The following is a 15,883-nucleotide window of genomic DNA, read 5'->3' as shown; positions in this document are numbered from 1 at the left end:
GGAAATCCTGGTTACTACAACGCTGTAAAGGAAATATTCTTGTAATAGGAAACTACACAAATAATTCTGAGACTGCAGTATCTTAAGTCATGAGCTGTAATGGAAAAGACAGCATTGTTAATGCTTTGATCCATCAGCATATTTAGAGTACAAACAACATTTCCTTTTTTTTTTTTTTAAAGAAAACCAGGCATTTTGTGAAATCACAGAGTACACATGCAACTTCCCCACTGTCTGCATGCATACAGTTAAGTCTACTCTGCATGAGGCAAAGGTTTAAAACATACAAACACCTCGTAAATAGGTCCTGATTCCAGAAATGTGGTTGTTTTTCAATGAGTTAGAAGGGAATTATTTTTCTGATTTGATTCACTGGTTTTTGAATTATTAAATGTTAAAAAAGAAAACAGTTGTGATTTTAAACAAAACTTTTTACTCAAAACAAATGCTAAAGCTTAAGTTGGCAAGACCTGGACTCTAAGAGGAAGCAATGTTCCTTTAAAGAAAATATAAGATAGAAATCCACAGAGCAGGTCTGAAAACGAGACTCAATATTTTTGAGTAGATTTTAAATTTGACAAAAACATCATCTATAATAATTAACCACCTTTATATTTTCAGATTTGAATTGAATCGACTTGCAGTACTTTCACCATTTGAAGTAGAACATTCAAATAAAAATAACACGAGACAGTAATTTTCTAAAGGAGTCTCAAGCACTTGGGAAGCAATGTAGTGCTGGCAGCAGGCAGGGCTGGGGGTGGAGCCTCGGTTCTGTGGGCCTGGACACCACTCCACGGAACTGCTTTCTTCCATCAAAAATTAGACTGTTATCTTGGAGTTGCACACTTTCTGCAGAGTAATGGGGAATAATCATCTAGTTCAGACTCTGGTATGCCAGTTGCCAAACAGAATGTCTCTGGCAGAATGATAGTGTTTATTCCCCTAGTTACAGCGTCAGATAGGGAAATAAAATTATAACTCACTGCACCCAGTGGCATCTTGGATCTTTTCTGTTTTGCTTCCCAAGCACAGCCCTTTTGGGTCATTGGTTTACATGTTGTTATTGTTGTTATTATTATTATTATTTTGTATCAGAGATTGAACCTGGGGTGATTAATCACTGAGCCACAATCTCAGCCCTTTTTATTTTTTATTTGGGGACAGGGTCTTGCTAAACCGCTTAGGCCTTGCTAAGTTGCTGAGGTTGGCTTTGGACTTGTGATCCTCCTGCCTCAGCCTCCTGAATCTGGGATTCCAGGCGTGTGCTACCACGCTCAGCTGGTGTACATATATGATTGAAGACAAAAGACTCTGAAGTTTTAGCACATTGCAAAGGATCTGATCATTATCACTAACTAGTCAAAGAATGAATTTAAAGTGGTAGAGGTATTTTGCCAGGGAATCTTCCTTTTCTTTTTCTTTTATAAACAACAGGATTTAATATCCAATTGCAACTCTTAATTAGGATACCTAGAATATCTATTCTTCAAAATGACCAAGACAGTCACTTTTACTATAGTTTACATGTCTTTCTGAGGATTACTTTTTTTCAAAAACACATTTTGTAGAAGAGTTAGAAGACCTATTAAAGGAAAAAAAAAAACATAAAGAAAGATAATGTCATTTTTGAGTCCCTGTCTCCTAGAGGCAGTGCAGTGTGAGCCAGGGTTTGCAGGAGCTGGCTCCTGGGCCCCTCTGCGCTGGTCATCTTCAGTGTCTGACGCCTGTCATTCCATTTGATCCCAGTGGGACAGCATTCTTTATAGTTCTGTTTCCCGCAGAAACAGAAATGAGGAAAAGGAGAGGCCACCTGGTAATGAAGGAAGAATGGAAGAAGGAAAGGAGAGAGAGAGAGAGAAAGTCTTGTGCATTCACTTAAGAATTAGACATTAAGAAATAATGTAAAAGGAAACAAAAAGGACCAAGGAAACAGTTCCTCTGTCTTCCCTTTCCACTTCTGTGAATTTTCAAAAACAGCCCTATCTATCCTTAGTTCTTTCCCTCTCTATCCATGCTTAAAACTGAACATGCAAAGCTTCTAGGCTGGTATGTGTTTAATTGCTTACTTTTGCAGATGAACATGTGTTTCTTAGGTTATGACCAGGTCTATTGATCCCTACTGTATTAACAACATCCGGCACAAGATTGGTGCCTTACTGATATGGTAGAAAGAATGATGGATCACTATTAGAAAGAGGGTCCCCCTCTTAATCTTCAGAAGTGTGCATAATTTATGGAACATGGCAAAAAGAATTGAGGATGCAGAAGGAATTAAGTTAGCTTGCTGGAAGACCTTAAAATAAGGCGATTTTTCTGGATTATCCATGCAGGACTAATGCAATCTCAAGAGCTCTCAAAGTGGAAAGAAGGCAGAGGGTGGATAAGAAAGAGATGGCATATGAAGGATCTCAACCACTGTTCCCTTTGAAGATGGAGGAGGGAGTCAAGGAACATGGTGGCTTCTGGAAGCTGAGAGCAACCATCAGCTGACAGACAGCAAAGCAACAGGGCCTGAGTGTCACAACAGTAAGAAACTGCATTCTGCCAACTGTCTGAGAGATGACACCTGTGCAGGTGAGCCAGCCTATAGACCCGTGATTCAGCCCCAGGAGGAGCTTCTGACCTACAGAACCACGTGACAATTAGTTCAGTCAGCAGTGGAATATGTAACACAAAGAGCTTTCAGGAAATGATCATCGAATGAATGAAGAGGCAAGAGAAGGACTGAAAATGCAAGAGGAGATACTTAGGGGCAAAGAAGCAGGGTGCACTTCTCCATTGGAAAAGTGTGAAGGAGAAGGAAATCAGCTTAGATGTATTCCGTGCAATTACTCATTTGCATTTCTCCCTAGTACAGTAAGCCTAACAAGTATTTTATAATAAAAGCAAGGAAATAACCTGCTGGAGCCAAGCTCATAACAAGAAAGTCACTATTAGAAGAATTTCAGCTATTCCAATTACAATCTAAAGAACTGGGGAAAGGAAAGAACAGAAAAGCGCAATGGACCATGCAGTGAGCCGTGAACCAAGGAGACAAGGCGGCATCTCTCTGCCCTCCTGGAAGACCTTCCTCATTGATCAGGCCGACTCTTCTTGAGGACTCAGTCTCAGTTCTCCTGCTGTGTGGGGCGACCAACACGAAACCCACCGTCAGGCTGCCACAGCCCAGCGCCTGCAGCTCTTTGCATTTGGACCTTCTCTCATGGACTCCCATTCACTTCTTAGGCCATTTGATGGAGCTCATGATTTATAATAAATTTGATGCTTTTACTGATGGTAATTCTCCATGTGATTAAAAGTTATCTCTCTGTGTAAAAAAAAAATTATAGAAAGGAATGAAGAGAGAAGTCATTTATTTTGAAGGGATGCAGATTGGGAATTGGGCAGCAGGCCGACTGCAAATCTGAGGGCAGCCTTGCAAGTCAGCAAGACTTGCCTCAAATAAATAAATAAATAAAGCTGGGGATGTAGCTCAGTGGTACAGCACCCTTTGATTCAATCCTCAGTACTGAAAATAAATAAATCAAATTTTTAAAAGATTGAGAATCTAAAAGCCAATGAGGAATTGGTCAAACTGTTGCATAAAGCAATTTGTCTTTATCTCTTTTCAAAACCACATGAGAAGCTCATAAAATCAAGTTGAAAATGATAGAACAAACATATTTCCTAACCAAAGGAAATTTCCCTAGAGACAAAAAGCTTATTCTGCTAGGCTTTTATATATATATATTCCTTTTTTTTCCCCTTTTAAACAGGCTTATTATTTAGAGCAGTTTCAGGGTTTCAGCAATATTGAGCAGAAGTTCAGAGTGTCTAGATATTTTTCAAAGGGAAAAGTCACTGAGTACAGTTTTCTCCTGAGATGAAGGGTTTTTCAGTCTCAGGACTAAAATCTTCCAATTATTTAAACATGAAAAATTGGACACAGCGTGCACAACAGTGTCACAGATTCACACTGCTATGTTCCTTCAAAGGAAGATTTGTGAAATTTACAAAAATGGTTTCATTTTACAAATCAAGATGATCCATAATGCTAATGCCGACTCTCCATATGATGATTATCCTCTAAGACTTCTGGACGGGGCCCTTGTCCTCTTTAAAATCCCTTTTTACTGCTTCCTGACCTCTAATCCTGTAGAAATTTTGAATTAAAAAAAATGTTTCCATGTGAAAGTTACAATTGATTCACAGACCAACATTGAACTCATCTGTTTCTCTCCACCATTGCAAGCCACTTCTCTGGGCATGGCTCTGCCAGGGCTGCAGACAAAGTTGTCTTCTTCACTTTCTTTGCCCACAGTGCATCCATGTGTCCAAACTTTCCCTTCTTACAAGAACCCTGTTATGGGATGAATTTTTTTTCTCCCCAATTTCACACAGTTAAATCGTAGTCCCTGGGAATGTGCTGTTTTTGGAGAAATGACCTTTAAAGAAATGATTCTGTGAGAAGCAGATCTTTGGGGTGAGCCCTAATCCATCATGACTGGTGGCCTTAGGAGAAAAGGGAATTGGGACACACAGAGAGACACCAGGAGCGTGACAGAGGAAGCACTCCACGTGGAGGGGGAGGAAGCCATCCACAGGCCAAGCAGAGGCCCCCGGAGAAGCCAAGCCTGCCCCCACCTCCATCTTGGACCTACAGCCTCAGCACTGTGACAGCTCATTTCCTCTATATCAGCCACATACCCCGTGTGGCTCCAGCCTAGCAGACCATACACCATCACACAGGAAGGGAGCCCAGCCTCTTGGCCGCAGTCTAACCCAACAGACTCCATTAAGACCTCAGAGACACCGCCCATCACCATCCGAGATGCAGGAATCAGGAGGCAGTATATGCGTTTGGGAGACACAACTCAACCTGTAATGCTCAGTTTGGGGAACCCACTTAAAATGTGCCTTGCTTGAGGTTAGAGATCCCAACAGGGTAACAAAGGTCAAACTAGAGTCCTCAGAGAGCATTCCAGAAGATTCATTTTCAAGGAAGCCTAGGGCTTTCAATTTTCTCCTTGGGGAGGCCCCACATTTCCATCAGAGTTGCCCTATTGAAATTGTCCCCAAACCTATCTTCTCATAGTACTGACTTTAAAGCTATTTTCAAAGCCCACGCTTAAAAAACTGAACTTCAACATTTAAATCTAAAATATTTCCTCTTTCAATTACCTATATTTCTTGAGAAGTTTAACCATTTCATAAGTATTTCATGCATTTACATGTACATGTAATAATACATGTCTACAATTGTTACATGCATATATAAATAATATATGTGAATTTCACATGTAAATATGCTATACATTGCTCTATGCTACAGATATTAAATATTATGTGGTACCTATAACACAAATTAGATTGAGGTTATTTAGATTCAGATGAATACCTTAGCCGTGGTCTGTCTTTCCCCTTTACATCAGCACAGTTTTGGTGTGTTCATGTACAAACTGAAAGCCTTCCTCACCAACCCTACTGACAATGTTAGCTGTCTAAGCACAATTTTTTTCCAGAGAACAGTGAGACAGACTGTTCTCTTATTTAACCAGAAAAAAAAAATGGTCTGGGTTGAAAAATGCTTGTAGCATTCATTTTTAATGGGGTATATGCTGTTGAGAAGCCAGGGCATGTTTGTGGATCCACTTAAGCATGCAGGGACTGCAGGCTGTGGCTCCTCCCTCTTCTGCGGAAGCCACGGACGGACTGGCTTTCCCCAGCTCCACCAGAGTAGGGACACCTTTACTCACACACTGATTCCAGGATGGACTGGCTGGCCATTTCCTGTTCCACTGGAGATACACACACTGGACTCTTAGCTGGGAAACGTGGAGCTCTTCCTGCTTCTTCAGTAGCAGGGGGGTTAAACCTGGGCTAAAGCAGCACCAGATCCCAAGGGGTCAGTGAGCTGGGGTGTTCCTGCATTGATCTTACAGCCACGTGGTGTGATGGCGCTATTCAAAGCAATTTGGTGTCCAGAGCAGCTGCAGAGGGGTTGGTTCTTCATAAAAAATGTTTTTTTTGTTTTTTTTTTTTTTGTAGGTGAACAACCTCATTGAATAAGACTTTGCTGTCCTGGGATATCTCCTTACAGAAATCACCCTTCCTAAACTCCTAAAGCTGAGGAGCTCACGGCTTCCGCTGCTGCAATGTCACTGATGCCTGAGTCTCCTCTCTGTCGTGGGGTTCAGGAAGCCATGCTGTATGGGCACCGTCACCTCCTTGTGCTGGGCAGGGGGCTGGGGGTATCTCTGAATGGTTTGATTCCTTTCCACCCAGGGTGCACCAACCTACTCGACTCTGGGCACCTGGCACTGCCATAACTTAGGGTGGCATCCAGTAGTCCAGCTGGACAAGGGGGCCGGAGAAGACTGCATGCGACTGCCAGATGCCATGTCGCTTCTGCTGGAAGGTCAATGGGCAATTGTTGGCTGGTGTCACTAAGATCTTCCTCAGGGACCTCAAAAAGCCAACTACCCTGTTCTCTGCTGAGTCTCCTTGTGCAGCCACAGTCTAGACCTCAGTGGTCCCTAGAGCAGCGAGCTCAGTGCTCACTGCCAGGAAACCTCTGCGGACTGGTTCCCCCAGTTCATGCAAATGCTGAACTGGTTTCCTCAGCCTCCTGGCTGGACCAGCTGTCTCCCTCCCATTGGGTGTTCGATGGGCTCAGCAGCGTTAGTTGCCTACAGAGAGGAGGGGGGAGGCTGTTTGGGGGGGCCTGACTTTGCAAAACTACTGGCAGAATCCAGGCATCTTTACATCTACTCCAGGTTTTATTTTTTGCTCCCTACATTCTGTGTCCTTGCAGAGGCAAATGAGCTGTTGGGAATACACATGAAGGTAGAAGTCAGGAAGAGCAATCTTAAGTGTGAAGGATCTGAATGCAGAGCTACAGATATTAACTGGAATAAACCTCACAAGTACAGTATTCTAAGCCAGGTGTGTGGCCACATGCCTGTAATCCCAGCTACTCCAGAGGCTGGTGCAGAATTACAAGTTCAAGGCCAGCCTCAGCAAGAAGACCCTGTCTCAAAATAAAATGGGATGTAGCTCAGTGGTAGAGTTTTACCTACCATGCAAGAGGTTTGACCACTAAAGAAGCATAGAATTCCAATGGAAGATATCGCAATCATATAAAGTTACTAAATTTCATTTATTTTTATAACTTATTCTTTTATTTTAAAAATTTTATTCTAGACATAGCATCTCTCTTCACATTTCTTCTTTGGCCCAAACTTTGATAAATTTTGTATAGGATCAAATGATCCTATAACTAAAGTGGCATTTCTTTTTTTTCTTTTTTTTAGAAAAAAAAATTGTAGTTTAAAAAGCAGTTAAACATAGAAACACACTAGGGAAAATTCAGAAATGGAACATAGTATGGGTGACTATTTTGAAAATCTCTGGGAAGCAGATTTTTTTTTCCTGCCCAAATCCTCCTTTAATGAGAAAAATCTGTTCTCTTTTAAAATCCTGCTCAGCTCGCTGGTCACTTTGAATGGGATTTGGGGACCGTTTGGTCTTTCTCTCTTGGAAACTCTCTCAAACGTGAACTTTAAGACAGGAGACCTTTGGAAACTCCTCTGTGGTGAGATCCCCACGCCCATCTGTTCTCTCCCGTGGGATTCCGAGCGTCTCGGCGGCGGTGCAGTGGCGCGGCGCGGCCGCGAGGGGGCGCCGTCCCGCGCGCTCACCCTGCCTGTCACGGGGGAACCGCAGCAGCCCACGGTGTTTTCCCGAGAGGCAGAAACAGAACCTCGTTCTTGTCACAGCTGAAAAATGGGATGCAGAATTTACGTAGAATTCTGAAAATATGTTTTATCTCCGTTGTCAGTAACCCTCAGCGGACCAACTTTTACTTTTGTTCGTTCACTAATTTCCCTACGAACAGATCGCGCCAGGTCTATTCTAGCCGTCAATCAAAGGGTAATTTCCCCTGTTTGTTGCCATAGCACCCACAGCCTGCCATCCTCCGCTGCCTCTGTTTTCCTGATCTCGGCTCCCTCTTACAGGTAAGCCATCAAGGAGTCCTCTGGGGACTCGAGATGGAGGCGAGGAGGCTGGAGAGGGAAACCCACGTAATTACCCGGTGACGGCTGAGCCCAGAGCCACCCACGCCCTCGCTCTGCAGAGGGAGACGAGCTGCGACCCCGGTGCATGGAGAGCTGGGGCCCGAGCTGGGCCCACCCACCTGCAGCCCTGCAGCCGGCCGGCCCCACACCGACTCAGGGGTCCTGCCCCCCGCCCCCCGAACTTCCCCCTGATTAACCTTCCACCCCTCCTTTATGATGAGGAGGTTTTCTTCTTTAACTGAGAAACCATAGAGATGGCAGGTTCAGTGTCTTTCCTTTTTCTCCTAAAACAGAATCAGAATGAAGCATTGGAGGCTGTGCCCTTGCCACCTGGGTTTGGTCATGAGCTTCTGTGACACCCTGGATCAAAGGCACTGTTCATCCTCAGAGGTTCCCTCTTAATAAGTTATGGGTTTACTGAGGATCACAGTCTCATATAGTAATGGATGACCAAAATAAATTTTGAACTTGGACATTTAGCACATGGGTCTGTCACATACACATTATAAAGAAAGGGTACAGTGAATGTTGAATTTAATAACAGGTACCAAAATTATGAATAAAACTTGTTTATTTAGAGAGATTTTATCTGGTCTGAATCTTCTAGTTCACTAATAGCAGTTGCTGAGATTCACTTTTGTAAATGATAGAAGTTTCCAGTATCAGTATGTCTCATAAAACAACATGAAGAAGAACTTGGGGTCCCTCCAAAGACATGTCCCTAAAAGGCTGGGTACAGAGTACTTTGAGGAGAAGTGGTCACAGTACCACTGGTTTGTCACAAAGGAGAAGCACCTTGAACAAGATTGTTCATCACTTGTACCTGACAGTGACACTTACAATTATGCCCTCACTCAATAGTGGGGACATTGACAAAAGGAATAAGTTGAGAGTCCTCAGCATCAAACAGGGCACTGTCTCTCCCAGGAGCTGCCAATCCTGTGCATTTTAGATAGTGAGGAAATGGCTGAAGTGAATGTGTTGAATTTGAAGAAAACTGCAACCATGCCTTCAACCCTTGATGATAAATGCTAATTTTCAGTATAATACCTCACTTACTTTTTTGTGTTATTAAAAAAAAAAATTACCAGAGGCAAAGATTAAGATGAGCTTGACGCACTCCTCCTCCTGGCATGTGTGGGACGTGTTTGATGGCTGCCACAGAGCAGGGTTTAGTGAAGGGGCTACTGCTGGTGCGTAGGCCCTGCTGCCATGAGCCGCCACCCAGGTGGCCTGGGATGTCAGCAGCCAGCTGGGAGTGGGGAAGGTCGTCCCCCTGTGTGGAGTCTGCTCGTTGGTGGGTAGGGAAGATGATTCCCTCAGTGTGCACTAAGGAGCCTGCGGTGGCTCATGCTCCCTCCACTCATACTCAGAAGACCAGGTAGCCCAGCCTTTGAGCACACTAGGAAGAGGAACCTCTGAAAAATGTGAGACTTGGAGTTTGGGACCGAATGCTGAGCACAGGGTGCTCCTCCAGCCAGCCCTGCTGCATCTCTGAGCTGACTTCTTCCAGCCGAAGCCTGTTCTCTGGGGACCCTCCTGCATTTGGCAAGGTAGCAGGGCACAGAGGAGCACTCATCAGGGACAGCCCCGGACCCTGGGGAGACGATATGATCCTGTGTGGTCACAGAATCTCCAGAGGCCTGGCCATCTCCAGGAAGGAAGACCAGTCTGAAAACATGATCTTTCCTGTCCAAGACTTCCACAGAACTTCAGGGCAACATGCATGCGGCATTGACTGTGCAGCTCCAATGGCTCAGTAATGAAGCCACGTGGAGAGTGGGGGAAGAACAGCAAAGTCCCAGAGGCTCCTAGAGGCAGAGCCCTGGTGGCCTCCCACGGAGATGAAGGAGGCACTGTGTCCTGAGCCAGCCACACAGCTCTCTCTTCCTGTGGGGTTCCTTAACAATGTGATTATGGAGAGGAAGTTTTTACAAACTTAAAAACAATTAAAAATACCAGGTGTGCTCTGGCCCACGTTGTGTGGAGGGAAACGCAATCCTGACTTTCCCTTTCTGGTGGCCTTGAAAGTCTGAGAAAGGAGGTTAACATCCAAGTGCATCTTTGAGAGCCACAGATCTGGATGAAGATGAGGAGACAATGGAGGATAAACAGCATGGCCGACACCCCTGCCTGGGCTCGTGTCCACATTGAGAACCAAGTGCAGGCTGCCAACCTTCTGCAGGAAAAAGCCACATTCGTGCCTGTGACAGCAGACAGCATTCCACAAGACACCGTGCCTTTCCCCAAAGTCCTAGTACCGCTGACACCTCCCTGGCTCATAGTTAAAAACTGAGGGCCACAAATTTTGACAGTGGTTCATGGGAAGTTCCATGTAAACCTCAAGATAAATTGAAAATTGCCTGTGCCTGGTGAAATTTATCTCAGAAGGCAAGAAGATAATATTGTAAGGGGGGAAAAAGGGAAAGATGTTAGTTTCCTTCTTCTTCCTCCCTCCCTCCCTCCCTTCCTCTTTCCCTCCCTCCCTCCCTCTCCTTCTCTCTCCCTTCTCTCTCTTTTCTCATTTTCTCCCCAACAGAGAAGGAACATAAAAAATGATCTAAGCATCAAATCCGTAGAATAACAAGAACAACTGCTAAACCATTTGACATTTCAAAGATCACCATCTTGGGTACAAGGGCATTTGCCAATCTGTGTTGTTGGGTACTCTTCTCATCTGTGACCCTTAGAGCAAACTGGCATGGGTTGGGAAGGGCTATTGCTCTTGCTGATGTGCTAGGAAGGGTAGTGTCACAGGAAGAATGCATGAGAGAAAGAGCAGCCCACATCTCCTCACCTACAGCCAGGGGTCCTTCCCCCCAGGATGACATGAGACACCCGTCCATTCCTCCAGGCAGGCCTTAGGAGGAGAACTGCAGGGCTGTCTCTTGCTGGCTTGTCACTTGCACTTAGAACAATATGGCTAATGCACAAGAGATCTGGAAATAATATGATGGATTTCAAATTTGCATCTCAATATCACTGTGTTTAAGAGGAGTTTCCTAAAATCTAAGATAAGAATAGAGTTTTCATGTTTGTCTACTCTCACAATAGTGTTTTATCCTTAAAACTTGAAAACTAGACATAGTATGTATGAATCAAGACATGTAGTTACAAGGATATTATGTTTTCCAACTGTAAGAGAATACAGAGAAACAACTTGGATTTTCACTTCACTCTGGCCAAATATCTCGTTCTCAATGTAGAGTCATCATTTATTTTGTCAAAAATGAACCACTTTTGTCCTTTGCATCTTACTCTAAGTTATATAATGCTTATAAATATCCAGACAATGCATGCAATTGCTGGTGTTTCTCCCCCTCTCAGTCCTCTACGGAAACAAGTAAACATTGTTAATGGGAAACATAAACTCAAATTGTATCTGGCACTTGTGCGGCTCTAACACACAAACCGACATACATAACAACTTGTGCAGATATGTTATGCTACTGATACTTAAGATAACATAAAGTTCTCAGAAAATAGACACGGAGACATAAACATGCTAATTTGGAGAAGCATCACCTTAACGGTCTTTCCCCATCATCTGTTCTTACATAATGTAGAGAAAATGCGGGCAGAATCCAGCCCACTCCTAATCACATGTAAGTGTCTCACTATTGCTAACATGTTCCCCGCAGAATTATCCTCTCACAGAGTTCATGACTGTGGACTCAGTGGTAACGTAGACAGTGGAGCATAAACACTGAACAGTGTTCAGATCATGGGTGGGGGGTGCTTTCTGTGCCTCTACCTGGGCAAGCATGGAAAATTACCAGCTGCATCTTCAAGGCTGTATGAGTGGGAGGAAGCAGCAAAGCAAGGAAACATCACAAAAGAAGGAACCCCGAGAGCCGCCGGGCAGAGCAGGCCCACGCCTACCTGTGCAGATGAAACTGGAGAGGCCTCCGTAGATGACTTCATCATTGTCGGGCAGTATAAACGGACACCTTGTCTGAACCTCCAAACAGTATTGCTTGCAAGGAATTGTCTTTCTGCAGTTAAACTGTGTGACTTCAAAATACTGGGAACAGAGCCAGGCTTTGTAGACAATCTGGAAAAAAAAAAAGAATAAAAAATATGGTGGGGTGATAAGAGCTCTGCCTACAGTAAAGGACATGCTGTACTGCGAGCAGCACGCTGTGGTTTCAAGTGGATCATAAGGAAACCTCATTTCCAGAAAGCATATTTACACAGTGGCAGCTGCATGCGATAAGAGCGTAGCAACCAATTTCTGCAGTAGGAGAAAACAGTCGGCGATTGAGCACTTACCAACTTACTAAGGTGCAAGGCGAATTCTGGCATTTGGTTTACCAGATGCGTGTCTTTGGACAACAGTGGACTTAGTGAAGTTTTCAAACCCAGGGATATATAGGGGAAAAGGCAGAATGACCCTGTGGATAAGCTGTGGCTGTTTACTGCAGTGAGCAAGGTGGCTACTGATTCCCTGGGCCGCGACGCCTCAATGGGACACTAGATGGCGCCAAGGTCCTTAAAGAAGGGCTCCGGCTGCAGAAGCACCGGCTGCTGGCCCGGCTCGCACCTCTGAGGCGCAGAACAGGAAGACAGGGGCATTTACATGGATGACTCACATCAGATGCAGAAAAAAACCTCCTTGGAAGACCGGAAACACTCAACATAGATCAGAAATGACACGCCGTGGTGAGGTCAGAAGGAGGGAAACCTCGTCAGAGCCACAGCGTCACCCGTGTAGAGGTTATGTCATCCACGTCAATCTTGGTTCTGTGTTTTGTTTTGGTTTTGATTTTGGTCCCAGGGATTGAACCCAGGGGAGCCACACCACTGAGCCACATCCCTAGCCCCTTTTATTTGTGTGTGTGTGTGTGTGTGTGTGTGTGTGTGTGTGTGTGTTTTGAGACAGGGTTTCTCTGAGTTGCTTGCTAAATTGTTGAAACTGGCCTGGAATTTGCACTCCTCCTGCCTCAGCCTCCCTCCGGAGTCAGAGTCAGGGACACTGGGATTAAAGGCCTGTGACACCACGCCCTTGGCTGTTTGGTGTTTATCTAATTGAATGTGATGCGAAAGGAGTCTGTCTTCATTTTTCTTTGGTTTTTGGTAGCTATTCAGGGAAATATTCATTGGGAAAGATGACTTTTTCCTTACATAAAAATAACCCAAATTTAAATTGGAATAAACAATGGCCATAGTATCCACCAAAGGAATGGATCACTGAAATTCAGCCTTGTCTTGGGTCCTTGGCAGTGATGGCTTTGTTTCTCTGTTTCTAGGTTTTTCTGTTACTCGGATAACATTTTGCCCATTGTGTGCTAGGGAAACATCAATGGTTTAGAGTTCCATGTACACTAAGAGATTAAAAGTTCTAGATAAGAGTGGCAAGAATAATCAATCATTTGTCAGGTTTACTCTGTGTTCTAAGCATGTTACAATTACCATGTAATTTTTGGCATAGAGTTAATGTGTAGCTATTAGCCCCTTTGCTCAAGAGTAATGATAAATAAAGGGGATAAGTGGAAAACCCACTATTTAAATTTATATTCTAGAGGACTCTCAAGGTCATGTTCTTAATAATTTGTCTATGTTTAATTTGAAAACTTTCTCAAAGAACTTAGACAATCACAGGGAGTTTTTGGATGTACCCAGAAGCAACATGTGTGCTCCTTTTCAAAAGGCACTTGTTAGAAGGAGGATGGCATAGAATTTCTGTTTTTAACTTCTAATTAATTCCATTAACATGTAGTTTTATTCTCTGGTCAAGGTGCCTCCACAAGAGTAAGATGGGAAAAAGTAAGAAGCCAAAGTAATTCTTATTTGCTAAGTATTGTCAGTGGTCCATAGTTACCCATATAACCAAAAGCAGACAAATAAATCCAATTCTTATAGGTCGTTTGAGTGAGTCATAAATGTAAAAGTGTACAATGAAAATTTTCACCAGAAAAAAAAAAAGCTCTCTTGGCTGGGAATCCCTTTAAGAGTACTTAAGTTTCAGCTAGGAAGGTGGTGGGAGTGTACCCAGGCACTGTGTGATAGGTGGAAGTGGTACCCTTGCGTCATCAGAAAGGGGCTGGAAGCATCTGTTTCAGAAAAAGAGAAAATGAAATGGGTATTAACCATTCTTTGGGGCTAAAGTTTGAATTGAAGATGCTTTGCAGAATACCACTTGATATGCGTGTGATATAATGTAAAAAATGAATATATGATATAAACCAAGATGATCTAAGTCTGGTCTGTGTTCACTGTGTGAATCCTGGTTCTAATTACCTACCAGGTACCTGAGGGGTTTGGGAATGGTTCTATCTACATCCTAACAATAAAGTTCCATTGTAAGGAAAGCTCACATTCTGAGAATTTTAAAGGGATTCCCAGCCAAGAGAGCATATTTCTGAAACTCTAAAGCCTAGAGTTACATTGTTCTAAGATTTTTCTTTTAACGAGTATACCTATGTAATTCCAGACAATTCCATGTATTTTCATGGGCCTTGGGTGCATGTTCCCACTCTTGCTCCCCGGGGGCTTGACAGAGTCCGGATGGTGTCCCAGTGGCCTCTCATGAGCAACGGGGACAGACAAGGTCTCTGGGGACACAGAGCGATCCTCTTTCCCAGTCTTTTCCCCTGCATTGCCCTATTGGAACAGAACCATTGTTCTTCTAGTTCAACTGAAATTTGTGTGGAGATTTTTCACTCAAAAAATGCATAAGGGATCACAGCGAGTATTATAAGCAGGAGGTAGATGGCCTGCCAGAGAGCGGCCACTGCTGCACAGCTGTCTGGGGCACTCAGGCCTGGCACCGTATCCAGCCAGGTCCCCTGCATGTCAGCTCCTGATCATCCATATATCAACATTTGAACTTGCTGCCAAGAGCTCTCATCTGAGTATTAAACATTTTCTAAAATTTGAGTTCTAGGCACAAGACATGTCAGAAAGCAGTTGGAAGAAACAGTGAGAATCAAAACAAAATAAAGACGGGAAAAATATTTTATTGCTACTTAAGAGACTAAGTCTGGGTGGGGTTGTGGCTCAGCGGTAGCGTGCTCGCCTCGCATGTGCGAGACCCTGGGTTCGATCCTCAGCACCATACAAAAATAAACAAGTGAAATAAAGGTGTTGTGTCCAACTAAAACTAAAAAATAAATATTTTTTTTTAAAAAGAGAGAGACTAGTCTGAGAAATAATTTTTCTGTAAATGGGGATTCATCTTTTCTCTGTGTAGACATGTTTCTGATAAAAGAGACAAGGCCGACATACAGATATTTGCTAAAACATTCCAGAGGTAACCGGAAAAGCTTTGCCAGGGAAGTAAGAAAATTCTTCTCTAATCTAGACAAAGATTACTTGAAACGTGAAATACTGGGTTAGCAAGACATCTGGAGACTGTCATGTGGATAACAGAAATGGCTGAGGACGCGCAGTAACTGGAGGTAGAGAGGGGCGGCTACCTGCAGATGCCTCAGTATCTAAGGAGCTGCTGGGTGCTAATGACAGTGGCTGTTTTTTTTAAGTGTAGAAACAGAAGGTAAGAGTGAAAACAAATAGGTAAATATTGGCACAACATAAAGAAGCGCTTTCTTGCCAGAAGAGATGTGTTGGAATAAAATGGTCTCTCTGCTGAGGCACTGAGCTCTCTTTAACTGGAAGAGCTCAAACTGACTTGAAATTTCTGGTCAGAAAACCTCCAAGAGGATTCTTGGGTGAGGAAGCTGAGAGAAATGAGTGCTCCAAGATACTTCTAACACATTTCTAGAAGTTTCTGAAGGAGGGAGGTTGATAAAATTGGATGTTTTGTGGTGGCATGGAGCTAAAAGAAAACACTTTTTTCTTTTTTTTTTGGGGGGGGTACTGGA

General features: G+C 43.6%; 1 protein-coding gene across 1 annotated transcript in view; it reads right to left on the bottom strand.

Annotated features, from left to right (window-relative positions):
• Positions 1-15,883, bottom strand: part of Nalf1 (NALCN channel auxiliary factor 1) — a 556,565-nt gene that overhangs the window by 11,030 nt on the left and 529,652 nt on the right. Inside the window, exon 2 of the mRNA XM_026400073.2 lies at positions 11,943-12,114. Coding sequence (XP_026255858.2) covers positions 11,943-12,114 — 172 coding nt within the window. The remainder of the gene's footprint in view (positions 1-11,942; positions 12,115-15,883) is intronic.

The sequence above is a fragment of the Urocitellus parryii genome, chromosome 2 (genome assembly GCF_045843805.1).
Source record: "Urocitellus parryii isolate mUroPar1 chromosome 2, mUroPar1.hap1, whole genome shotgun sequence".
Taxonomy (NCBI): domain Eukaryota; kingdom Metazoa; phylum Chordata; class Mammalia; order Rodentia; family Sciuridae; genus Urocitellus; species Urocitellus parryii.
The sequence above is the reverse complement of the archived record's forward strand: the minus strand, read 5'-3'. Positions and strand labels throughout refer to the sequence as shown.